The sequence below is a fragment of the Drosophila elegans genome, unplaced genomic scaffold (assembly GCF_018152505.1).
Source record: "Drosophila elegans isolate 14027-0461.03 unplaced genomic scaffold, ASM1815250v1 contig_767, whole genome shotgun sequence".
NCBI classification, from domain to species: domain Eukaryota; kingdom Metazoa; phylum Arthropoda; class Insecta; order Diptera; family Drosophilidae; genus Drosophila; species Drosophila elegans.
This window is the reverse complement of record NW_024546120.1, coordinates 795,943-822,869: the sequence shown is the minus strand read 5'-3', so window position 1 is coordinate 822,869 and position 26,927 is coordinate 795,943. Positions and strand designations below refer to the sequence as shown.

Below are 26,927 nucleotides of genomic sequence, written 5' to 3'. Positions count from 1 at the left end.
GATAGATACGTCGGGACGGGTGTCTACGCGCAGTTCCAAATACTACAAGGGAAAGGTTAGGTACTGACTAATTACAGATAAATTACAGATACAGGAACGAAATTTCGTACTTTTTTTATTCTTTATACACTGTTTTCTTTGTCGTTCCTGCTGGGTCTGCCGTGCTTCTTGACCGAGAAATGATTCTAGCTGTAGAAACCTTGGGAGTAACCTGACTTTATTTCACATGCGTCGTTCTTTTCCATATAGGAGCTTGCGTCTGCCGCGACGAGCGTTATTGCGAACGTGTTTATAATGGACTCATTCATTGCTCATTTATTTTTTTAACTATACGATTTTACGTAAGTGCGAGCAGGACAAACTTATGTCGATTCCAATGAGCAATGAATGGAGAAAATTGATAGAACCCGATAGTAAAATACTAGACTGAATTGGGCAACAAAAATAACATTCAATAAAATACCACCGAGACCAATACATCAATGAGCAAAATTGTATTTAAAAAGTACAATTTTGCTCATTCATTGGAGTTAACGATAAAACGGAATAAAAAAGCGAGGCTTAAATGTATACAAAATATTTTTTACCATTTAAAGGTAACAGCTGAAAACAGCTGAAATTAGCGGGATGAACACAATATATTATTACCAACAAAATCTCAAGCAGTATCCATATAGTGTTCTCTTTCTCTGAGCTTCAATGAATCCGTCAATGAACGAGGCGAACAATGTTGTGTCATACCCGCATAGCCGGTGCGCACATGGTTTTGGCAGCTTCGAGATATCCGCCCGTAGGGTACAGCGTCTGACCTGTTCCGCGGTCCCAAGCTATGACAGAAAATGCTCGATCGGTGTATGACCGACTTCCCTTTTCCTCCCTTTTCGGGATTTCTAGTATTTTATAATTTTCTAGTATATGTTTCTTCCCTTTTCTAGTATCTTAAAACTCTTAAAACTAACAAATTAAAATAATGAAATTGTGGCGTACCTGCCTCCTAGGCAGGATCGTCACACTTTAAAGATTATTTTATTATTCCAAAATTATAGAGGTATTTTAAAATTTGTTTGCAATCCCAAAAGCATTTGGGCTTATTATTATTTCTCATTTGCAACAGATGATTTCCTCGCTGAAATCACCTTATGAACATGGTTTTGTTAAGCGCAGGTCAACCACTTGGATTTAAAGTTTTTGGAATGAAGGAATATAGAGAGTTATTTTTTAAACGCTGTTTCCAATTTGTTTCCCAAATTATCTCCGGGTATTCATGTTAGCCCTTATCGTTATATTTATACCCTTGCGAAGGGTATTATAATTTTAGTCAGAAGTTTGCATCGCAGTGAAGGAGACATCTCCGACCCTATAAAGTATATATATATTATATATCAGCATCACAAGGAGAGTCGATCTAGCCATGTCCGTCTGTCCGTCTCTTAGTCTCTTACTTTTAAAGCTATCTGCATGAAACTTTCCCAAAAGTTGTATTTCTATTGCAGGTATATAAGTCGGAACGAGCCGGATCGAACGACTATAGCATATAGCTCCCATAGGAACAATCGGAAAAATAATAGAAAAAAATTTTAACTTTTAAATTTTTAAATTTTTTTTAGTTCTTCGAGATATAGTACCGGTTAAATATTTCAGAATTACGGTTTAAATTTTATCAAAATCGGACACCTGTTGTTATTGTTATACAGATCACATAAAAACAATAAAAATATTAAAAAAATTTTTTTTTAAATTTAACTTTTTTATTTTGTAATTGTTTTTTAGAAATTTATTTTGATTAATTAATAATTTGACAGTTCAGAATTACGCTATTAATTTTATTAAAATCGGAAAACGATTTCATTTAGCTGCCATTGTAACTATCAAATAATTGAGCTGCAAATCATTATACATAGCTTCAATGTTTTTAAACATACACGCAAGTCAATCATTATTTTAATGTTTTCATGAATATTTAATTTTTGCAATAGCTGCAAGGGTGAATGAACTTCACCTTGCCGAAGTTTGTTTCCTTTCTTGTTTTAGATTTATTTAAAACTTAAACAACAACTATTGTCCCTGAAGCTCTAAAAACTTTACCGGATTTTGAAACTTTGATGCATAAATATTATACTGGAATATTTGGTATTCTGGTATTCTAGCAACTTTCCGTGACCATGATTTTTTGTTTAAAAATAGTAAATAATGATTATTTTCGGCCCCACGGTTTTGAGTTCCAAAACTCGGTGCAGTGTAATCGGGCCTTATGCTCTTAGAAATTCTCGGAAACAACCTTTGGTAAAGATAACTTTACTTTTAGGCACGGATTTTTGTAGATATACGGGAACGAAATTTGGACTGGGCGTTGCTGAAACGATTTTTAGGAAAAGGGAGTTATAAAGAGGAAAGATTCTTAACGCTGAGTATGCGGAGATTATGCGGAACTGTCCCGGCTCACTGAATAGGCTAAACGACGATCTTATACGGGGTGCGTGCTTCTGGCAAGGACTGGACTAGTGCCCAGGGAGAGTTTCCCAGGAGAGGGTTGTCAAAAGGAGCGATCCCTTTCCTGTGCCCTTTCCTGTAACCTTCTTTATCCGGCGATGAGCGTTGAAATGCTATAGATACTGGCTTTGAAATATATAAATATATTTATTTATGTATATGCGAGCATTTTCTGATATGCGAGCTGATTTTCTTAATTCACTATTTCACACAAATATAACCAAATAAAATGTATAAAGGGTGATTTTTAAGAGTTTTCCTACTTAAAAAAAAAAAAAAACAAGAAATTTGGAAAATTTAATGAAATCTTTATTTAAATCGATAGTATGTTCAATATAATTTAATGGTTAAGGATAATTTCATTTAAATGTTGGCCGCGACTTCACCTTAAATGCTCCATCCGCTTAGTCCAATTTTGGCATACTCTTTCCAACATTTCTGCCGGTACCTCGCTCATGAAAGCTTTAATGTTGGCTTTCAATGTTCCAATTGACCGGATCACATGATCTAGGCGGCCAATTGACCGGACCAAAACGTGAAATAAACTGTTCACCGAACGCACCTCTCAGTTGGTCCATTTCATGTGATCTGTGGCATGTGGCACCGTCTTGTTAAACCACATGTCATGCAAGCCAAGCACTTCCAATTTGGGCAAACAAAAAATGAGCTCTATTGCATGGAATAGCTCTCCATTCACCGTAACATTGCGACTCGCATCATCTTTGAAGAAATACGACCCATAGAACTTTCTTAACCGAGCACTCATTTTGATAGTAAAATTCAATAATTTGCCACATTTGTTCGTGTGTTAAACCGATTCATTGTTAAATTATAAGCCTAGCTAAAAATATAAACAAGGTTTACAATACAAAAAACTAGCGTTAACTGTAAAAACTAGGGCTGCCAAAAAAAAAATTGCTTAAAAATCTCTCTTTATAAGAGCCTTATACAAAAATGTACGTAGGTCAGTTGTGGTCCTGCTAAATGTCCGGCTCTAAAAGATCTTGTCATTCCTAATCAATGCACTATGGTCACAAAGTCAAAATTTTCGACATAAATGATTTTTTTTTTGTTAAATAATTTAATGCGACTTTTTTTTATTTGATTGTTTATTAATTTAGTTCGATTTTGGTTTTCCTTATACCCTATCCAAAATAGCGAGGGAAAATTTAAAAACTTGCGACTCCAATATCAGGTAAACCAAAAATTTAAAACTAAAAGTGTCTTAATGGAAAATAATTGTTAGGGTTTGTAAATTAATAGTTACTAAACGTTGTTCTATATTTATATGTGTTTGTGTTGTTATGACCAATGTGTGATTCTTGGTTATTTTAATAAAAGCACTAATGTTCTGTGAAACTCTACTTTCAATAGCCTTCAAGGTATTAATAAAATGTGTTTTAAGGGGGTAGTCAGGTTTAGAATTTTTCCAAAAATCGATTTCCTTTTTTTTCATTTTCAATCACTATATGCCCTTAGAAATAAGTTAGAAACCCTTTTTAACCTCAGACGGTAACAGAAGTGACCGAAAAATGAATTTCGCCGCAAGGCCGCGAGCGCTCGAATCGCACAATTGGCGCGTTGAGTCGGCCGCCTTGTCATAGCGTTTTCTCAGTTTCATAACTTTGGCCTCAAAAGAACATCGAACACAGATGAGAGCGGGCAGGTCACGTGAAAACGAGATCTATGAGGACGAAGAAGGGGTATTGTATGGAGCAGGCATTGCTGATTAGAGGTGCGATGATTTTCTTTCGACTAAGGCATGTGTTTCCCGTACTCAAACTTTAAACGCGTTTATCTCGAAACGCGTTTTTTTTGGTGGTCGCCACGATTCCAGCCGATCTACTGGGACGATTTCATTCAAATTTTCAGAAAAGACCTGGCTATTGCATGACCCTCGGCCTTTATTGTAAATTGATATTTAATAACAATTTAAAGCAGTTAATGTTGAAAAAATGTGGAAAAAAAACAAAAAATCACGAAAACTATCACCATTTGTTTATTGATCAATATATTTTCATAATTGAGGCGCATGACCCTCAATTTATGTGCTCTTTACGAATAACCTTGATTTTCGTGTTTCAGATGACTTGAAGATGAGAAATCATGGCGACCGTTTTCAACATGGCGCCCATTACTTGGCCAGATATTAATGAAAATTGAAATTTTTTTTATTTTGTAGGTAATAACATGCCTTACGATATATAAAAAAGTTGTGAATGTCAAATATCAATAAATAACAAAAAAACGTTGTTGAAAGAAGGGCCTTTTAAACCTGACTACCCCCTTAACCATTTATTAACAAATTACAATTATAGTTGTTGTCCGTTTTTTCCCCCGTTAAAAAAAATATTTTTTAAACTTGTTTAAAAGTTTACTCATGCAGCGCTGTTAAAAGATTTGTAAAAAAAATTAAAGGAGAATGCTGACAAACTAACCGCCAAATACTGCACGGATCTTAAGTTCCCTGTGTTAATTCTCTATTAACTTCCGCAAAAACCGCACGGAAACCGCAAGAACAGAAATTATTTCTTTAAAGTACTTTGCGATAACTTAAAGTTCAAATTAAATTTTTACCTTACTCTTTGGTGTTTTAAGAACATTTTTGCAAAACAGATTTTGTTAACAGTAACCAATTTTAAAAAATATTTTATTCTTTATTTGATGGCACCTCAGAATCGGTTCGATTCTAACCTGTTGGAGTTTTGCAAATCCGCCGCACCTGTTCTAGTTTTCGAACGAATTTGATAGAAACGAATGTGGTTAAATAAAATATGGTTAAAAATAAGTTTTGCCAAAAAAAAAAAATTAAATAAAAAATATATATATAATATCTATATATATATGTATATATATATATATATATATATATATATATATATATGTATACATATGGTTAGAAGTGTAAATTATCAAAATTTAGTTTAAAAGTGTTTTTGTTCTTATTACGCCTTAATTTAATGTATATTTCTTCTACCTGTTACTACTTCAACGAATACAATTTAAAAATTGTGTATTTAGAAGGGACAAACATAATTATCGATTTAGTACTTTTTATACCCTTGCAGAAGGTATTATAATTTCAGTCAGAAGTTGCAACGCAGTGAAGGAGACGTTTCCGACCCTATAAAGTATATATATTCTTGATCAGCATCACAAGGAGATTTGATCTAGCCATGTCCGTCTGTCCTTCCGTTTCTACGCAAACTAGTCCCTCAGTTTAAAAGCTATCTGCATGGAACTTTCCGAAAAGTTGTCTTTCTATTCTATTCTATTCTATTCTATTGCAGGTAGTAAGTCGGAACGAGCCGGATCAGACGACTATAGCTCCCATAGGAACAATTGGAAAAATAAATAAAAAAAAATGTATGGTTAAATATTTCAAAACTACGGTTTAAATTTCATTAAAATCGGACGACTATAGCGTATTGCTCCCATAAGAACAATCGGAAAAATAAATTAAAAAAATTATAACTTTGCTGTTTTTTTTTTAGTTCTTTGCATATAGTAATGGTTAAATATTTCAGAATTACGTTTTAAATTTCATCAAAATCGGATGACTATAGCATATAGCTCCCATAGGAACAATCGGAAAAATAAATGAAAAAATTATTACTTTGCTGTTTTTTAATTTTTTTTTTAGGTCTTCGACATATAGTAATGTGGGGTTTTTATTTATTAAGTATGTTATTACTTAAAAGTTTGATTATTAATATTAATTAACATAGCAAGAAATCTGAATCTTTGTGTTTGATTTAACCGCCGTATCGCTTGAGCACGTCTTTACTCAACTCGATCCCGTCAGCAACTAACGCTCGTCCTCTCGATATGTTGCTCTGCTCGTCTCCTCGTCGTCACATCTCGTTGTAGTGATCGTTGTCTTCTTTTCCATCGGCTCGTCTTCCTTTGGAATGCGTCTTTTGACCATCTACTTGTCTTCTTAGCTGCTTCTGTCGTTGTCTAGGGCGTCATGTCATACGAATGGGGTTTTATGGGAGGGATTCGGGGAATAATGCAATCTCACTCTTTGTCTTCGAGGGTGGGCCACGGCTTAAGGTACTCTGCACTGGTTAAGTAAATTTTTGGTCCAACTGAGATGCCGACTTTTTAGACATCATAGGCACTAGTGTGCTTCACTTTGGTTATTTCGTAAGGACCCAAATACTTCGGTTTTAGTTTGAGACCGCCGCCAAACTGCGTTCGTTTTATGGCTACTAGTTCACCAATCTTATAAGTCTTTGCCGGTTTACGTCGTAAGTTGTAGGTCTTCTTTCTGTTTGGATTTTCAAAATTTGACATTTTGCCTTGAGTCGAAGGTCGTTGCGAGTGTTCTGAAACAAGGCTATGGACTCGTTGTTGATTATTTCTTGAAGCTTCTGGTCATCTTTGTTTCTCATTTTGACTCCGATTAGAACCTCAAAAGGAGTGGCGTCGATGCTTCTCGAAATAGTGGAGTTAATGGCTTGTTGAACTCGATCGACGTGTCTGTACCACTTTGTGGGATCATCCACACTCAGTGTGCCTTCGTCTTTGCAATACTGAAGATAGTCTTGCGCGGTAAAAGCTGAGCCTCGGTCCGATATAATGCAAGCTGGGTTACCATATATATAACTTTGGCCTCGTAGTTTGGCTATTACTTCGCTGGCAGTGGCTGACTTGGTAGGGTAATTTCGTAAAGGAGTCGATTACGGTGAGAATGTGCTTGTAATTTTTGCTTGTGGTGTCTAGTGGACCTAAGAAATCAATGTGATAGGTATGCAGCGGGAAATCCTCTTTGTGCAATGGATGTAACCAGCCCTCCTGTTTGCCACGCTTGCGGTTGGTCAAAATGCACGGAATGCAGCAGTCGATGTACTTTTGTATTTTTTTTGTCAATGTTTTCGATAAAATACTCGTCGCAAATCAGCGCCTTCGTTTTTTTAATAGCAAAGTGTCCTCGGTCATGTGCTCTACCAATGAAAATAGTCTTCATATAGTGAGTTGGAGTCTTCAAGGATTTTAATAATCGCTTTCAGGTGTTCATTTTTTTCTTGCGCTTGTTTAAAACCAAGGTCAAAGGAGTCGTCAACGATCGTCATTATTGGGTCCCTAGCAAGGGTATCAACGTGCTTCATACGTGAAGTCGTACGCTTGGAGCAAAAGTACCCAGCGTGCAACCCTAGTCCACAGGCTTTGTTTGTCTAGCGTCTTCGCGAATGCATTAAAATCTGTGATTATCTTAAATGGAATGTCAGGGAGATATACTCTGAACTTTGTTATGGCTTCGATAATCGCTAACACCTCTAATTCGTAGCTTGAATATTTTCGCTGAGCATCCTTTGTACTCATGAAGTAGACAGGGTAAAATTGACCGTCATCTGGTGATTTTTGCAAAAGCACGGCGTCAAAACCATCGATTGATGCATCAGTATGTACCTCGGTGTCATATTTCGGGTTGTAAATTGCCAAAACAGGGGTGGAAGTCAAGTACTTTTTTAAGGATTCAATCGCATTCATTTTTTCTGGACCAATTACGAAATTTGCTTTATTTTTAGTCAGATCAGTCAGGGGTTTCGAAATAAGAGCATAGTTGTAGATTAACTTTCTAAAGTATCCGGTAAGACCCAGAAAACTCTCTAGCTGCTTGAGATTCTGTGGAGTCTTGAATTTCGAAACGACATCGATCTTCACAGGCGTCGGGGAAATTGTTTTATTCTCGCTGATGTGACCTAAAAACTGAGTACGGGTCTGCAGAAAGTGACATTTCTTTAAGTTGAGTTTTAGCCCATATTTGCTGCAAGTTCCTATAACTTCTTTGAGGTTCGATACAGCCTCCTTTTCGTCCTTTGCTGGTATAACGATATCGTCAACTTAATGGAGAACGATTCCTCTGCGAGTCAGCGTTTTCCGAAATCGCATTAATGTGTCTCTGAAACACTCCAGGTGAGTTTGACAAACCAAAAGGCTCCTTAAGGAACTGGTACTGCCCGCTTTGGGTCACGAATGAGGTGTACTTCTTGCTGGAATCGGCTACTGGCACATGAAAAAAGCCATTCCTCAAGTCAATCGTGCTGAACATCATAGCTTCTTGTAAGCGATCAAGCTGGTCGTCAATCAGGGGCAACGGAAAAGGATCTTTTATTATTACCTTGTTGATACGCCTGAAATCCACACAAAGTCGTTGGGAACCGTCGTTTTTCTTAGCAAGCACTACTGGGCTTGTAAATTCAGAGTCGGACTCTTTGATTACGCCGTTTGAGAGCCACTGCTCGATCTGATCGTCAACTACTTTCGTTTCAGCGAATGCAAATCCAAGCGGACGCGAAAAAATTGGGGTTTCGTCGTTTAAAATGCTTTTCATTTCAATTTTTGTTGACTTCAATGGTTTAGAAATGTACTTCATTATTAGTTCACGCACCTCTTTCTTTGCATACTCACTGGCTGATTGATTAATATCGAGTTCTTCGTTGTCACACGGAACTATGAAGAAGTTCAAGTCATAAACACTGTTGTCAATCGATACTGCTTGCTTACACTGTCCAATCGGCTTGATCTTATTGGCATTGCGATCTTTTCCAAATCCAATTAAATATTCACTGCACTCTTTCAACCTTGGCAAAGCTAACTGCTTGTATAAGTCTTCGAGCAAAATGTTGAAAATGTATCAAACAGCGCCACGCAATTCTGATTTTGAATTGAAACTGCTTTTCTCGTCATGTCACTGTGCTCACTTAAAACTCGCGCCTTGGGCTTGCTTTCTTCGACTGCCTTTTCACTTTGTGGACAATTCTTGGAAATGTGTCCAAATTTTTTGGACGTGAAACACGTTCTTCCTTTTTCTTTGTTGCTGCAGCCACCAGAAATATGTCCCTTTTCACCACAGTTGTAGCAAACGACTTCCTTTTTGCCACCTTTTGAACCACTTTTTGCTGCAAAAGCGTTTTTTTCATTGACACTTCCTTCCAGAACTTTCGATTTTGCACTTATTGTTTGGTAGGCCTTCAATTTGTACTTGAATTCGTTCATGTTTTTAGCACCATACTGAATTGATTTGTTAAAAGAAAGTTCGTCGATACCGTCGATCACATATTGAATCGCATCATTCATGCGATAAAAGTATTTTTGCACATTTTCGTTTGCACGTCATTTGCTCTCTCCTAGTTGCGTATGTATTTGTTTGCTGCTTAGCCTCGACCTGAACTCATTTAGCAAAGACTCCTTTAATGCATTCCACGAATTTAATCCCTTTTCGCTCAATATAAACATCTTAGCGACACCTTTAGTTTTTGGCGAAGATAAGCTTTTGTAGCGCATTCCAACCCATAAGTAAGGCATGATCTTCAAAGTCGCTTATCCATACCTCAATTGGAATTTCATCACTCCCATCAAAATGTTTAATTGACTCTTCTAAGTCTCGAAAACTTAGAGTAAAACGCGGCATATCAACTTCCTTGATTCGTTGCGAATTCGACTTTCTCTTCATTTCGCCTGTAGAAGGTATTTCTACTCCTGTTGACATTTAATTTCTAATTTCATCATCATTTTGGCTGTCTTCGTCATTTTCCTTCTCTTCGTCGGTTTCCTGGCTCTCTGAATCGTCCACTTCGTTGAAAAAGAGAAGTTTGCCAAACTGTAGATTGCGAAAAATGTGCAGCTGCAAATTTTCTACGTCGTAGTTAATTCCCATGCGTCATTTTCGTCATACTGAAAGCCAGCAAATTCACGTAATCGTTTGCGATTGCTTTCTTTCGATGAACTTTTCAGCGTACTGGAAATCAGATCGTTTAGGCAAGCCATAGTTTAGAAAAAAATTTTATTTTCACAGTCGTCTTTAGTCACTTTTCACTTTCACCTTCAGCTTTCCTCGGATACATCCCGGCTAGCTCCCAAATGTGGGTTTTTTATTTATTAAGTAGGTCATTATTTAAAAGTTTGATTATTTATATTAATTAACATAGTAAGAAATTCGAATCTTTGTGTTTGATTTAACCGTCGTATTGTCATCACACGTTGTTCGCTTGAGCACGTCCTTACTCAACTCGATCCCGTCAGCAACTAACGCTCGTCCTCTCGATATGTTGTCGTCGTCGTCACATCTCGTTGTAGTGATCGTTGTTTTCTTTTCCATCGGCTCGTCTTCCTTTGGAATGCGTCTTTTGACCATCTACTCGTCTTCTTAGCTGCTTCTGTCGTTGTCTAGGGCGTCATGTCATACGAATGGGGTTTTATGGGAGGGATTCGGGGAATAATGCAATCTCACTCCCACAGTAATGATTAACTATTTCAGAATTACGGTTTAAATTTCATCAAATTCGGACGACTATAACCACTAACCATACAACATATAGACTGGTCATTTCATACAACCAATTTGGACACAAACAGATTGAAAGCAGGAGGCCCGCCGTGCTCACAGCAGCAGAAAGCACTTCGTGTGCGTTCGGGTTTTTTGCTCTCTCATTCTTTTTCTAATTTTTATGCTCGCGTACTCATTGCACAAGTTCAGTCGCAAAGAGGCGCTTTTTGAAGAAGACTGCCCTGCGCTTGAATTCGTCTTTGTATGTATGCGTGATCATGCTTTCTTATAAACGGGAGCCTGTGTGCGTTTATTTCATTTCAGCGCATCAAGAATAATTTCTCTTTTGCCACTTTTCAAACTGGGTACCCTAAGAATATGGGCGTATTTACTATTGGGTTATGATAAAAATATGAATATTATATGTTATAATATATTTTTTTAATATTTCAGCATACATTTTATTTTTGTTTACAAATTCAAATCAGTGGTAGCAGTAAAATGTTTTACATATATGTATGTGTCGGTGCGCACTAAGAGTGTGTGGATGTTGGTATGAGTGTATGTCCAGTCGGAAAAAACACGCTTCCAGGATGTGTTCTTTTACGCTTCCTTTGCATGCGAAAAACGCATTCCAGATCCCTGAAAACTCCCTTTCCTTTTTGTTCGAGACGGGACAAAAAGCAAGTCTTCTTTTAGAACCGATCTAAGAGCGAGTCTTAATGCGTTCCATTGGAAGGTAGTTTCAATTTCGGAAACGCTCGGCTTTCCCTTCCATTTGTACTTTACAGAGGAAGCATTCTACAGCGCACTGTTAGAATGAACATAGAAACGTTCCTCGGGAACCTTCCTGGATAGGTTCCAAAGCAAGCATTGCGTAACACATGTAAAGAATGAATATTGATCCCTTCCACAAGAACACATTTAGTATGATTCCAAAACATGCCTTCTAATAGTCTTACCCAAGAATGCAAATATTATCGTTCCCAAAAAAGCTATTGTGAACCGTTATATTTTTTTATTTCAATTTTTATTTAAAGTTGTTGTGTTACTCCTGGCGATTTTCGTCCACTCTCATCTTTTTGGCCATACTTTTAGCCTTATAAGTTTTATTTTTGGCCCTAGTGAAGGCCAGTCGAAGGACTTTAATATGGTCGGTGAAGCGGTAACCGTCTCTCCTTTGTGACTCCGAAAATATAATAATGAGAAAATACAAGGTGTGTGTCAAAAGTTTCCGAACATTTCTGGCAGGGCATTTTCTGGTGCCGCCATCTTTGTGTGAGTATATGCGTTTGAAAGATACATTATTCACCGATTTTACCTCCAAATTTCAAGACATTTGGAACAGTGGAATTGGAATTATTGCGTTTTAAGTGACAGTACCTTGTGTTAGTTGGTCGACAAAAAATGGAGCATGGAGCAAAGAGCGGTTATTAAGTTTTGTTTTAAACTCGGTAAAACTCTCACCGAGACTCATAAATTGATGAAACAAGTTTATGGTGATGATTGTCTATCCCGTACCTCAACTTACGAGTGGTTTAATCGTTTTAAAAATGGTCGTGAAAGCCTGGAAGACGACGAACGTTCGGGCCGTCCGAAAAGTGCTGTTATTGATGAAAACATTCAAATTGTTCGTGATTTTGTCACAAAAGAGCCAAAATCTTCGTTGAGATACATGGAAATGGAGTTGGAGATATCCTATAAGTCTATTCATCGCATTTTGATTGAGCATTTGGGTATGCGGAAGGTTTGTGCACGGTTTGTTCCACACACACTCAAAGAGCACGAAAAGCGCCGTCTCATCGAGCAACGCTTGTGACCGATTTTTTAACAAAAAATCACATTCTTACCGTCAACCACTCACCATATTCACCTGATTTAGCTCCGTGTGACTTTTTCTTATTCGGAAAATTAAAATTGGCAATGAAAGGAAGATATTTTGATGACATAAAGTCCATTGAAAAGGCGACGACCGACATACTCAAGGCCAGCCCGGTTGATGAGCTAAAACACACATTCGAATCACTTTTAAATCGTGCAAATCGTTGTATTGAGTCGGAGGGAGACTATTTTGAATAAATGCAAAGTTTCATTCCAAACTATTTTGTAGTTTTTTTTCTTTTTGAAAAGTTCGGAAACTTTTGACACACACCTTGTATAATAAATAATATAATATAATAATGAGAAGGAAGTATGTTATTTTATTAAAATATGATTGTAAGTTTGTAAAAGACTTACTGAATAATGTTTCATTTAATTGAATGTAGGACGCAAAACCTTCCCTGTCCCTGGTACCGCCATAATTTAGCTCCATTATCAAACTTGGACTTAATATCCTTTTGAAGATCTAGATTTTCCGAATTCAAACATTTTTAAAAGTGCATCAAGTTGAACTCCAGTAACATTATTATTATGGTACTATTCTAATAATTTTTCACGGAGATTCATAGGTATCATACTCAAAAGAATAGTTTGATGCACTTTTATCCGATTCGGGTTCACATAAATTTGGGCATTCATTTCCAGAATTATTTTCTGTATCAAAAGTAAGAGCTCTAGCAGCCGATTGATGAAGCTCTTCCTTTTGTTTTTTCGTTAAACGGTGAATATTTGATAGCGACATTCCCCTCATTTTAAATTGTATTAGTTGTGTTTATTTTGTAAAATATTTTTTCCAATTAAATCATTAAATTTTTTATTTATTTATTATTACATTTTATTTATTAAATTTTTGTTCCCTTAATTTGTGTTTTTAGGACCACCCTAAAAACACAACTTGTATGTAAATGTAAGTCCATCCTAGGAAGAAGTAAAAAGAAGAGAGAAAAAAGCAGCACACAAATAAACAAAACGAGTTCACAAAACAAAAAAAATTAAATTTATGAAATATTACCTTTTGTCTTTAAATAGTTTTTCTGGAATTAACAAAAAATATTTTAAACGCATTAATTAAATTAAAATTGTTTTATTGTTTTTATTAATTGTTTTAATTAATCCAGTGTTTGGTTCATGTTATTTTATTAACAGTATTGGAACTTCTATTTAGTTTGATTATATCAACACTTGAAAATTAAAACCGCAAAGAATATATTAACGGAAAAGACCTCGCGCTTTCATGCATTTTTTCTTTTGTTCTTGTCGTTTGCTTTTTAGAGTACCGTTTTGTTCGGTTACTTCTTGTGAATACAGTGGCGGAGGAAACTATAGCGCCGGCAAAATTTATAAAAAACTAATGCAAATTAATAATATGCCGCCAACATAACAAAGCGTTCAGATATTGTTTTTAAAGATAAAAAGTGAGTTCATTTACGCCGCTGCTGTTCATTAAGAAAAATAGATTAAATTGGTTTCCCATTTTTTGTCCATTCCGAAACAAGACTTCTTTTTGCGTTCTTTGGTAAGCGAGGTTTTCGTTGAAAAACACGATCTCAAAAATATCGGACGATCGGCATCGTTCGGGTTTCAGTTTTTTTTTACATTGCAAAAGAAGGCTTTTTTATGCATTGTAGTAGAAGGGACGATTTCACAAAAACTCTTTAGAATGCATAAAAAATGCTTCTTTATAGCTTCTTACATTCTTTTTCGCTTGCAAAGCATGCATGAAAGAAGCTTTTTTTATTGGAATGCGTTCTCTAACTTCCGACTGGGTGGGTATACAGTCTCTAGAAAATTCCACAAGACTAATTTCATCAGTAAAGTAATATTGCATCAGCCTCTAACGGTGCTTTGTTTGGTTGTATGCGTGTTGTCGCTTAAGAACTACCGTTTGTAGCGGGGCGACAGCGTTGTGTCGCTGTCGCCGAGTGTGGTTCGGTGGTAAGCAAAGAAAGAAGAAGGGATGACGCTGGTAGTTGCGTTCAGGATTTCGTGCGTGTGAAACCGAAACTCGCTGCGCTATTACAATGTCGGAAAATAATATCAATGCTGCAACATATGTATTCGAATTTATAGAAATGGGAACAGGGCATATCGCAGTCGTGTCACTTAAAACACCGGTCAACTTCAGTGGTTGAGAAAACTTCAAACTAAATAAGCTCTTGTCGATGTTTTGCGAGAGGTTGGTGCCTGCATACCCTACCGACGATTGCTTTTAAGGGTAGCGGGCTTTTGGGACACTTGTTTTAAATGTTATGTTTAGTAATCTTTGGTTGATTTATTTTTAATAATTCGCAGTGTAATTTAATTGCCTTTAAACAATTCGTTATAATCCAAGATATTGGTACAATTAAAATCTAAAATTATTATACCCTTGCAGAGGGTATTATACTTTCAGTCAGAAATTCATTTATAATGAGACTTATTTTAAAATAATCAAGCTCAGCTTATAGTTTTTGGACCGTGGTGTGTTTATATATAGCAGTTAATTTAGGTGCGCTTACGTGCTACTTTCACTTTTAAAGGTTAAAGATTATTAACTTTTTTACAAAGAACCAGAGCTCTCCAGATATGCTAAACCTTTTTGTTTAACCTATATTCATATATTGTTCCCTTCTTCAACTCAAATAAGAAATTATAAATATATATAGCTTTTTCATAGAAATTAAGTCTTACAACTAACAAAGAATTTAGATTTTCAGATAAAATTAAAATAATGAAATGTATATAAACCCTCATCTTCTCATTTACGGTTTTTTCATTTGATTTAATAAATATCATTTAAAGATGTCTATAACGAGTACATTGCTGTCATTTTGTTCTGAAGAATTTAACTGTTGCTCGTTTGTCCTGAATAGTAACACAAGCATAAGCAAAAAACGCGAATTCTTAAGAACATGGTAGCCTAAATGTCTTATATTCATTAAGGTTTAAAAACGTCCCTTTGTTGTTACCGTTTCGAACTAAAAATGAAAAAATTTTAATTTGTAATGTTGCGGCGAGATAGGTGTAAACCGCACAGGTTGCACATCGACTTAATTGGAAAAAAATGTACGTTCACTTGGGAACTCGTTTTTTCGTTTCTTTTACTAAGCTAAAACAATTTAAAATCAAAAGTTTCTTAAGATTCTGAAACGCAAAGAATCTCAGGAAAACAGGCTCCTAAACAGAGCAAACCGAAAAGCTCAGTCTCTGAGCAAGACACTTTGAACATAAAATCACTTTGAGAGTGTCTTTCGATTCCATTATTCATAAAGCCCTAAGGTAAGGTAACAAGCAAAATGGGGACAGTTTTGGGAAACTCTGCTAAGAACAAAATTTTATGTACATCTTGGCAAGCTAAGAGGATGGTAATTGCAGGTTGGTGCAAAAGGTACATTAAAAGTACCAAATCTATGGAGTTAATCAGCCCTGTTCCAGTTTTCACGCGGAAGTTATGCCGACGCAGCGCAAGTTGATTAAAAAAAAAAAATTAAAAAAGTCAACTTTTATGTTTTCGAAAATCTTCGAAAATTTTCGAACTTCCCATATTTTCAAAACTGGAGGTGGGCAAAAAAAACTAATTGGTGGGCAAAAGTGGGCAAAAAATGGGCAAACGATTCCGCTTTTCAAATTTCGAAAATTCGATTTTAGTCGACCCAACTTCTTTGAGCTGGATGATCATTGCTGAATAAAGTTAACAAAAATATGCCCGAATGACTACCCTGAGGCACACCAGATGTTACGTTAATCATATTTGAAACTGCGTTTTTAAAAATTACCGACTGAGTTCTTCCATTCAAGTAAATTTAAATTCAAGTTAATAGATTATTCGAAAACCCAAGCTGATCTGATTTACATAAAAGAAGAAATTGATTAACAGATTTTTAAATCCTTACTAAAACCGGTATATATAACATCAGTCTGCATTTTATTGTTAAATCCCTCATGTCAATTCAAGTAGGCTCGTGGTGGTTGACCTGAGCTAAACAAAGCGAGGAACACAAGTGTTGGAAATGAAAAGTAATGATGAACTCAAATTTAAGGAATTGCAATTTTGAACAATTTTGTACATCTCTTTTTATGAAGAAAAATAGTAATGGCATCTTTTCAGATAGTTGAAAAAACTGATGTTTGAGGTACGCAAATTAAGAAGTTTAAGAATCGGTTTAGAAATAGTTGAGGCCCTTAACTTAAGCACACACCCAGGAAGCCCGTCTGGCCCTGGTGAATTCCCTTAGAAAAACCACGTGTTTTGAACAATTCGATGGCATTCCTGTCCGTATGTAAATTTGGAAAGTGTTTGATTTTAGGTTTTTAAGTTTTTGAAGCTCTTGTGTAAACCTCGGAGGTCTGTTATGTTTTGGAGGAAGACTGTAGGGAACGCATTCATTATAAATACGTGTTTAAAACGCTATTAGTTCAGTGGCACTTTTTATATCGATGCAATTGTATGAGTTTGTCCAGCTATTTTCGGAAATCAAGCAGTTTAGCTTATTCAAGTCACATTAACGAAAGCATTTTGTTTTAGTTTGAGAAATTAAATGGGAATAGGTGTCAGGACCGGGTAGGGTATTTGTCAATTCCAATTTGGGATGGTATCGGTCCTCTGGGACAACAAGAGGGTCAATTCTAGCCACAACGACCTCGGTCGGATCCAAAGCAAATACCACATCTAATTGCCTATTAAGTAGAAACGGATAAAGCTAATTTGTTGTAATTACATAAATAGATAAGGCATGTAAAGATACTTTTACACTAACAAGGCCAAAAAGGTCTCCACTGGAATTTCATACCACATTTTTTTTTTTTTAGAAATATCCACAATTCGGCATTTTGAAAAGTATTTCTTCCGATTCGACGTTTTAAGTCTTCCCAAATGTTTTCAATTGGATTTAAGTCCGGAGACTGGCTTGGCCAACTCATAACTTTCACCTGGTTTCTGCAAACCAAGCCTTTTGGGTTGTTATCTTGTTAAAATAGCCATCGCAAAGATTTATCTTTGATTCATCGCTCCATAAAATATTATTCCACTTTTTAGAGCCCTCTGGTTCAGACCATTCCAAATCATTTTGAGCAAACTGTCGGCTCATATTTAAATGTTAAGGGGTTATATACTTTCTTTGTCGAAGAGAAAAATGATAGTTTGGATTTTTATTTAGGTATGTAGCAATTATTTCATTAAACGAATGTTTTTATTTTTTGATAGTACACTTTTTTAACAATGTGCGAAATTTCGTGGAAAAATATCAAATAGTTTTTGAGGGGTGGATGTTTCCCTTAGAGGCCTTTTTTTTGGCAGAGCCTTGCGGTGACGGTTTCCCAGGTCGAGCAAGTCAACTGAAACCATAAAAGTAAACAAATTTCATTAGTTTAGTATAATTCCTTGTGCTTTTATTAATTTTTATTAATTTTTTTATTAATTTTTTTGTTTGTACACACTAAAACGTTTTATGCAAAATATGGTCACTAGAAATTTCACTTAAAAATTCATTTCGGCGAAAAAAAAGTTTGTGCGTGAAAAATCGATCGTTCAATCTCAGAAAAATTTTATTACAAACATTTTAAAGAAAATTTGAAGAAAATCAGTTCAGTAGTTTTCCGCCAATCCACGTCACCGCAAAGTCATGTTTCAAAAAACACCATTTCGAGATATTCGCGTTTAAAGTTTCAAGTTTTGGGTTTAGGGCCGCGACGAGGCGCGCGGTTAGAAGTACTGTAACTTTTTTTCTACTGCTGGAATCTCTATGAAAATTTGAGAAAATGTTCTCAAGGAGTTGTTCTTTAAGATAAAGCAATAAGCAAATTTTCGATTTTTCGAAAATTAAAAACTTATATAACCCCTTAAGATAATGTTTCTTTTCCCATTTGGGTGGCAATGGACTTGGTAGTCATAAAGACACCCTTTTTTGCAAGTCTGACGATGCGGGTGTCTGTTGATTGTGAAGATTTCTTATTTCGTCCACGACAACGCTGAATAAGGCCAGATATTAAGATCTAGACGTTTTAAGTTCTTAAGCGATCGGCTCATTAAACACTTTTAAATCTAATCATTATTTTTCAAGTTATTAGCACTGCGTAAATGTAAAGTTGTAGGCAAGTGGCGACACCTAAAAATGATTATGATTAGGAGTTTATTTGGTTTGAAATTGGTATCGCCTCATCCCGAAATTGTAAAATTTTAAATATTGCGAACAATATACGATTCTTAACTATTGAAGTTTATCAGGCCTGTTCCAGGTTTCACTCGGAAGTGAATTCGTTAACATTGGCGGACTTCCCTTGAACAAAATCAAAGTTCCCTTGCTTGCTACCAAATTTCTTAGGGAGATTACTAATTGGGGGGAAATAAAACAGCTGACAGTCTGACGTCCTCGTTATTCACATTAGCTTTGGGTTTTAATGAATTGAAAAAAACACACCGATCGTCCAACTTTTCGCAATTTTCCATCATTTTGAAGATTTGCGGCAATAATTGTTTCTTCAAGGGTGCAATGCATGTTTGGTCCATCTAAATAACTGTTTTAAACTCGAATGTGCTTTAATTAGTAATGAGAGGAGTTAACGAAAACCAACATACCTTAACACAAAACTAGGTTAAATCTCTTAACATTTAGGTAAACCACTTGTGTGCTTATTATTTTGACCAGAGCTTTGCATTAAATGTATGACGTTCTCCACTTTTATTTCATATTTAAATGTCTTTCAACAATGTAACTATTCAAAATATAATCGATTTGCTGTGTTCCATAACATTCGAATTTCGTCCCAACAAATGAAAATGATAACTATGTATGTACTTATTGTTTTGGCCAGTATTGTATCCCCGATGTAAGACTGGAGTTGACAGCAATGAGCACCTTACCTCCCCTACGAGAAACGCGATCGTTTCTATAAGTGTTAAAGTTTAAAGTGTTAAAAACTTTGGAGTTGGAAATCTCCGGTTTCAGCCAAGTTTTTGCGAATACTAAAATATTAAAGGCAGCGAACTCAACGTACAGCCTAGGTAACTTCAAATTAAAGAGGTTTTTTTTTCTCTCTCCATATTTTGAAAGTTTAGACATTCAAAAACATAATTTTTCAAGACTCGAATTATTTTTGGAGACACAGACAATTCGGTGACGTGGAGTCCGGCAATTAAAATCGTTTCCTAATCTTTAAACGCGTTTTTCTCGAAATACTTTTTTTTGAGGTGGTTGACATGATTTTTCAAGTTCTACTGAACCGATTCCTTTGAAATTTGGTATATATCTTGTTTATACTACTCTCTATCTCGTCTGCCTCGGACTTAAAATAATTTTCGTTATAAGTATTTTAAAAATATTTGAAAAGGTAGAAAAAATTTGTTTGAAAATATCTTTTGTTTTCGTTATTTTAAATTATTTTTTTGTTTGAAGGGGTCAACCCGATAACAACATCTTTACTAGTGAAGAACTTGTTTGAATTTTTTTCCGATCTCTAAAAAGGCTGAAATCATGTCAACCAGGACGCACCGTTTGTTTGAAGACGCACCTCCACCGGGCTGTATATCGGCGACTATCGTGTTTTTTTTTTGTTGCATTCTTAAAATTTTAATAAAAACATATACAAAATTGTGTATAAAAAATGTTATTCATTTCTTTCTTATATTACTTGAAAAACTTGCTATAATTTAGGATTCTTGACCAGAATACTCCCTTAAGTCCCCTTACATTTTGATAGGCTAGATATATAGAAGTGTTCAGTTTCTTCTAAAATCGGTGGCCTATTATTATATCTTTGTGTTTTAGGAACAAATTATATTATTAAAATGGGATTTGGGTCAGATTTCTTTTCTGATACTAAATTCTTCTCACTGACCTCGAGCCGCTCAGCAGAAATACTTCATCATCAGGTATAAAGATTTTACCATATTAATATGCACAGGAGTCGCGATATGAGTCGAAATGTGAATGTGTTCTTAAAGCTCCTTCAAATAAAAAAACCGACCAATCTCACTCCAGCGGGAGTAAGATTGGCTGAGTAACGGGTATCTAAGTCGGGGAATACGACTATAGCGATCTTTCTTGTTAATTGGAGTTACATAATTTTTCTTTACTGGCAAACAGTCTTAGTATACCACCGCATTAAAACCAAAGTCGAAAAAACTGATTTTGAAACAATTTCTTCAGGCTCGAAGTGCTTCTTTAAATACATCTTCATTTGTATTTATGTATATAATTGTTTGTATTTTTAATAGCATTATAAGCTAAAATTGTTGGGTACAATCTTCTACTATTTTCTCCATTTTTAATAAAGTAATGGCAGCCTTTAACATGTTTTGCAATGAATGCAAAATCCCAAAGTCTCGACGTTCATACGGACAAACAGATAGACAGTGAGGACACTCAGACGGACAAAGCTAGATCGACTCTGCTAATGACCTTGATCAATATTTTATATGGTCGGGAATAGGGGACTGCTCCATTCATATTGTGAGAGCAATAGAAGTGAATTAAGTGAGTGAATTTAGCCGTTTAATCCGAATGGTTTTTGACACACTCTGTCCATTCGGTCATTTCGTTTGGTGTTGCAGTCATAAGAAAAATGACGTCAAACAAGGCATACATGCGTTTTTGTTTCCCTTTGATCGGTTTAAGACACCGTTGCTCAAATCTATGTATTGCCCTTGACAACAAAGTTCTACGAAATAGTTGTTGGTTTGGCCAGAGCCCTGACAGCCCCTGAAGAAGAATGTCGTTTCAATCGCACTTACTCTTCCACTCCTTATTAAACTTGCTGTTGCACTAAACTAACTTGTATGATTCGAATTCAAATACCGCCGACAATTCTCACTCATACAATTCGTTAAAATATTGTGCGCGTGAGACCTACACGAACCTTCACTCATATATTTTTAGCTACGCATTCAACTCAATTTGACAGTTGTGCATTCGAATGCCTTTTTTAGCCATTCATGTAGACCTCTAGTCGGAAACGCTTTTCTCTACTCGTTGCATATTTTATGACGAATTATATTTTTAGAAGTACGATTTTATCATGGTTTAACAAAAAAACCGGCAAACCAGTTTTTATACCCTTGCAGAGGGTATTATAATTTCAGTCAGAAGTTTGCAACGCAGTGAAGGAGACATCTCCGACCCTATAAAGTATATATATTCTTGATCAGCATCACTAGGAGAGTCGATCTAGCCATGTCCGTCTGTCCCTCCGTCTGTCCGTCCGTTTCTACGCAAACTAGTCTCTCAGTTTTAAAGCTATCTGCATGAATCTTTCCCAAAAGTTGTCTTTCTATTGCAGGTAGTATATAAGTCGGAACGAGCCGGATCGGGCGACTATAGCATATAGCTCCCATAGGAACAATCGAAAAAAAAATAAAAAAAAATTATAACTTGGCTGTTTTTAATTTTTTTTTTCCGATTTACGGTTTAAATTTCATCAAAATCGGACGACTATAGCATATAGCTCCCATAGGGACAATCGGAAAAATAAATGAACAAAAAAATATAGCTTTGCTGTTTTTTAATTTTTTGTTTAGTTCTTCGACATTTAGTAATGGTTAAAAATTTCCGAACTACGGTTTAAATTTCATCAAAATCGGATGACTATAGCATATAGCTCACATAGGAACAATCATAAAAAAAAAATAAAAAAAAATTATAACTTTATTGTTTTTCAATTTTTTTTTTAGTTCTTCGAGATATAGTAATGGTTAAATATTTGAGAATTACGGTTTAAATATCATCAAAATCGGACGACTATAGCATATAGCTCCCATAGGAACAATCATATAGCTGCCATAGGAACTATCGAATAATTAAGCTGCAAATCATCATAGCTTCAATGTTTTTAAATATACACGCAAGTAAATCATAATTTAAACGTTTTAAAGAGTATTTAGTTTCTGAAATAGCTGCAAGGGTATATAAACTTCGGCTTGCCGAAGTTTGCTTCCTTTCTTGTTATTATTTATTTACACTTTATTATATATTAATTTTTGTTTAATTTTTTCCGGTTGTTTCAATGCGAGCTATATGCTATAAATAAAATAATTCAAATCGTTATTGAGAAATATGTATTATTTATTTATATTTTATTATTTATTATTTTTTGTTTTAATTGTGTATATTACGGCGGTTGTTTCAATGGGCCGATTTAAAGACAATTTAAATCGTTATTGTAATATATTTAACCAATTCTATATTTTTAAGAAAAAAACAAATTTAAAAACTGCAAGTTGTCATTTTTTTAAATTTCATTTTCCGATTGTTCTTATGGGAGCTATATACTATAGTCGCACGCTTCAGCTCGTTCCGACTTATATACTACCTGCAGCAGGAAATTAGAGACCAGTTTGCGTGGAAACGGACGGACGGACATGACAAAATGCTGATCAAGAATAGGGTCGCAAATGTCTCCTTTACTGCGTTGCAAAATATCCTACAAAAATTTAATACCCTCTACAAGGGTATAAAACGTATAACTGGTGTCTTCCAATTATTTTTAAATATTCTTTAAAATATAGTAATGGGTATTTTTTTTAATATTGTATAAGATATAGTAATGGTTAAATATTTTAGAATTACCGTTTTCAATTGTTAAAATTTAACAACTTTATCTTTTAGCTCCCATTCGGACAATTATAAAAATAAAAAATAAATAATTATAGCTTCGCTGTTCTGCTTTTTTTTTATTATTCTTTGGTTTTAATTTAATTAAAATCGGACAACGTATCATATGCTTCCATAGGAAGAATCGAATAATTTAGCGGAAAATCGCTATAGCTTCACTTTTGTTAAGCACAAAGGCATCAAAATAGAAATATTGTTGTCTTATAAACTTCGTATATAAACTTCAGCTTTCCGTAATTAGCTGCAAGTGTATATAAAGTTCGGATTGCCGTAGTTTGCTTCCTTTCTTGTTTTTAATTGTATTTTATTTGTGTGCTGGTGCTTTGTGCTGTGTGTAATTTTATTTTTCAATTATAAATTTAATGCAATTATCTTTTTGTATTTACTTTACAGGCTTGAGTTTTTAAAAGAAACGGTTTATACGAACGGGGAGAGCAAAATTCAAGAGGATTACAAACACAAACGAGATTCACGTAATGACCGTTCACTGCCTAAAAATATTCCCCAGATTGAACCAGTAAGTAAAACTTTCTATTTTATTTTAATACTTGCAAAAAATTATATTCTGGGTATCCACACCCCTCCGACTGTTTTTCGGGCAGTTTTTTTGAAATCGAAACAAAAAATTAAATTTTTGAATTTAACCAAGAAAAACGCTATAGTGGAGTGCTCCGATTATCATATAGCAGTTCTGTTAACCCATTTAAAAATTCTTTTGTCGCGGCAAATCATAAAGTCGAAAGCGTCAGAGTTTCGGTTCGGTTTCGATTCGAGGTCAAGGAAGAATAAGTTCAAAAATATTAGCTGTTCCCGAGTGCAAGCTAGGAGCTAACATTAACAGTAACCCAAAGTCCCTTAAAGTCTGTTTCTGCTGGTCAAAATGACAGCTGATTTCAGAAGCCAGATCAAGAAAAGCATAGCTTTGTGCCTTACAGCTCAAGAACTCTAACGTTTTTCCTTCAAATTACAGACGCCGAGAAAACTGAATTGCTTTTACGACAAGTTCATCTGCTTTTAACTTCCAGCGATTGACTGAATGGTGCGGTATGTGGTCAGGCAGTCGAAAAGGTTACCGCTATTGCGGAATGTTCGGCGAATTTTTTCTTAAACTGGCTATACAAAAAAAAAGGAAGGTTATTTATACCCTTGCAGAGGGTTTTATAATTTCAGTCAGAAGTTTGCAACGCAGTGATGGAGACATTTCCGACCCTATAAAGTATATATATTCTTGATCAGCATCACTAGAAGACATGTCAGTCTGTCCGTCCGTTTCTACGCTAACTAGTCTCTCAGTTTTAATGAGAAACATGAAACATTCTCAAAAGTTGCCTTTCTATTGAAGGTAGTATATAAGTCGGATCGAGCCTTATCGGACGACTATAGCATATAGCTCCCATAGGAACAATCGGAAAAAAATAAAAAAAATTAAAACTTTGCTGTTTTTTAATTTTTTTTAGTTCTTCGACATATAGTAATGGTTAAATATTTCAGAATCACGGTTTAAATTTCATCAAAATCGGACTACTATATCATATAGCTTCCATGGAAACAATATAAATATTAAAAAAAAAAAAAATTTAATGTAACTTTTCTATTTTGTAATTTTTTTAAAATTCTTTTTGACTTATTAATAATTTGATAGTTTAGAATTAAGCTTTTAATTCTCTAAAAATCGGAAAACGATATCGTATAGGTGTTATAAGAACTATCATATAATTGAGCTGCAATTGTCATAGCTTCAATGCTTTTAGTAAATCATAACTTTAATGTTTTCAAGAATATTTAGTTTTGAAAATGCTGCAAAAGTATATGAACTTCGGCTTGCCGAAGTATGCTTCTTGTTTTCAAATATTTTTTTTTATTGAATGTCTTAACATTTCCTTTTATTTGTGGAAGACCACTTCATTTATATGGCTGCCTCGTGAGGCCCTGCAGTAGGTCATCCGATCGACTCAATTTTTTAGAACATTGTTGGACGGAGTTTTCAAGCTTACAAAAACAGAGATATTTATTTCCCGGACCTTCTGGGGATAGCTCTGATAGCTCACTTTTTCGGTATGAAAAAAAAACTCTATACTGTCAATAATGTACAATAAAATTACTCAATTATGTAACAGGTAGAAGGAAGCGTTTCCGACGCTTTAAGGTACAATGAGGGTGTCAAAAAATACTTGCGGTATTTTCGCTAGCTTGCAACGCCAGCGCGTAGTTCTAGTTATGTTTGTTGCATCGGGTCAAGCTATAGCTTTTTTCACGCCCTTTGTTGTTTGGTTCAGTGAGTTTTAGCACCGCAAACATTTTTTTTATATGCATTTTATTTATTGAATCTTCTCTGAATTGAGACTAACAATAAGTATATAAAATCTTAAATTAAAAAGCTATATCTGACAGTCAAGTTGACTGACGCGGGATGTAAGGGCTCTAATAACTATTGCTGAGCTGGAAGATCATTTCGTTGCAATCGGGTCCGGTTGGAAACCCTGGCTAGGCCCCTGGCGAACTGGTTTGGATGAGAAGTTAGCTTGTTGTGGTAGGACGCCTTTTTTTTTTTTTTTTTTTTTGAAATTTCATCTTTTACGGGTAGAATGCCAAGATCTCTGTGAATGTTGTCGTTCCGAACATACCAATGTGCCCCAGTGATAATTTTCAGGATTTTTGATTGTGCTCGCTGGATAATGTCGATGTTACTGCTCCTCGCGTTTCCCCACAATTGGGAGCCGTAAGTCCAGACTGGCTTAAGCGTTGAATTATAGAGCAGAACCTTGAAGTCCAGGCAGAGGGGAGAGCGAGCGTTTATGAGCCAATGGAGGTTATTGGATTTTAGTTTTAGATGAATTTTCTTAGCTTCGATATGTCTCCGCCATGTAAGTCTCCTGTCTAGGTGGACGCCAAGGTACATTACATCGTCAGCTTGTGGAAGTGGCGTGCTATTTTGAGTTAACGGGGGACACGGTTGTCTGTTAAGAGTAAACGTTATGTGTTTACACTTTTGCGCATTTATTTTTATACGCCAGTCTGATACCTCGCCTCTCCACTACCACGAGATGATCAGCTAGTAGTGCTGTTGACTGAATTGGGCATTTGAACTGACTTAGGATCGCGGAATCGTCTCCGAATGTAGAAGTAGTTAGCCGCTCGTTCGAAGGAATATCTGCGTTGTAGACGAGAAAAAGAGTTGGACCAAGGGCGCTACCTTGTGGAACTCCAGCCTCTATCGTGTAATGTTCGGATATTGTAGTGTTGCATCTTACGGCGAAGGCTCTGTTGTAAAGGTATGATTCAAGTATCCTGTGGTGTTTTCCGGCAGTAACATTCTGATTTTATGCATAAGGCCATCGAGCCAGACTCGGTCGAAAGCCTGCGCAACGTCAAGGAATACCGCACTGCAGTATTCCCGAGACTCGAATGCAATTCGTATTTCTGTTGTTAATCTGTTAACTTGCTCTATTGTTCCATGGCTTTCTCGAAAGCCAAATTGATGCGCCGGAATAATGTTGTGTTCTTTCAGATATGGGATTATGCGTGTCAAAAGGCATTTTTCGAGCAGTTTTGACAGAAACGAGAGTAAACTTATCGGTCTATATGAGGCTGGAATTGTGAGACCTTTTCCTGGCTTTGGGATCATTATGATTACCGACTTTTTCCATTTTGGGAAGTAGCCAAGTCGTGTAATCCCGTTAAATAGTAGGGAGTTAGGA

General features: G+C 35.6%; 1 protein-coding gene across 6 annotated transcripts in view; it reads left to right on the top strand.

Annotated features, from left to right (window-relative positions):
• The window catches only part of LOC108136294 (eukaryotic translation initiation factor 4B), a 62,864-nt gene that overhangs the window by 11,201 nt on the left and 24,736 nt on the right, over nt 1-26,927 (top strand). For 4 of the 6 annotated variants that reach the window (XM_041710113.1, XM_041710116.1, XM_041710114.1 and 1 more), the window contains one exon: nt 23,623-23,746. In XM_041710113.1, coding sequence (XP_041566047.1) covers nt 23,623-23,746 — 124 coding nt within the window. Of the gene's footprint in view, nt 1-4,575; nt 4,595-5,780; nt 5,823-23,622; nt 23,747-26,927 lie in introns of those variants that run through there. The other 2 variants (XM_017257409.2, XM_017257401.2) reach the window with 2 other exon arrangements.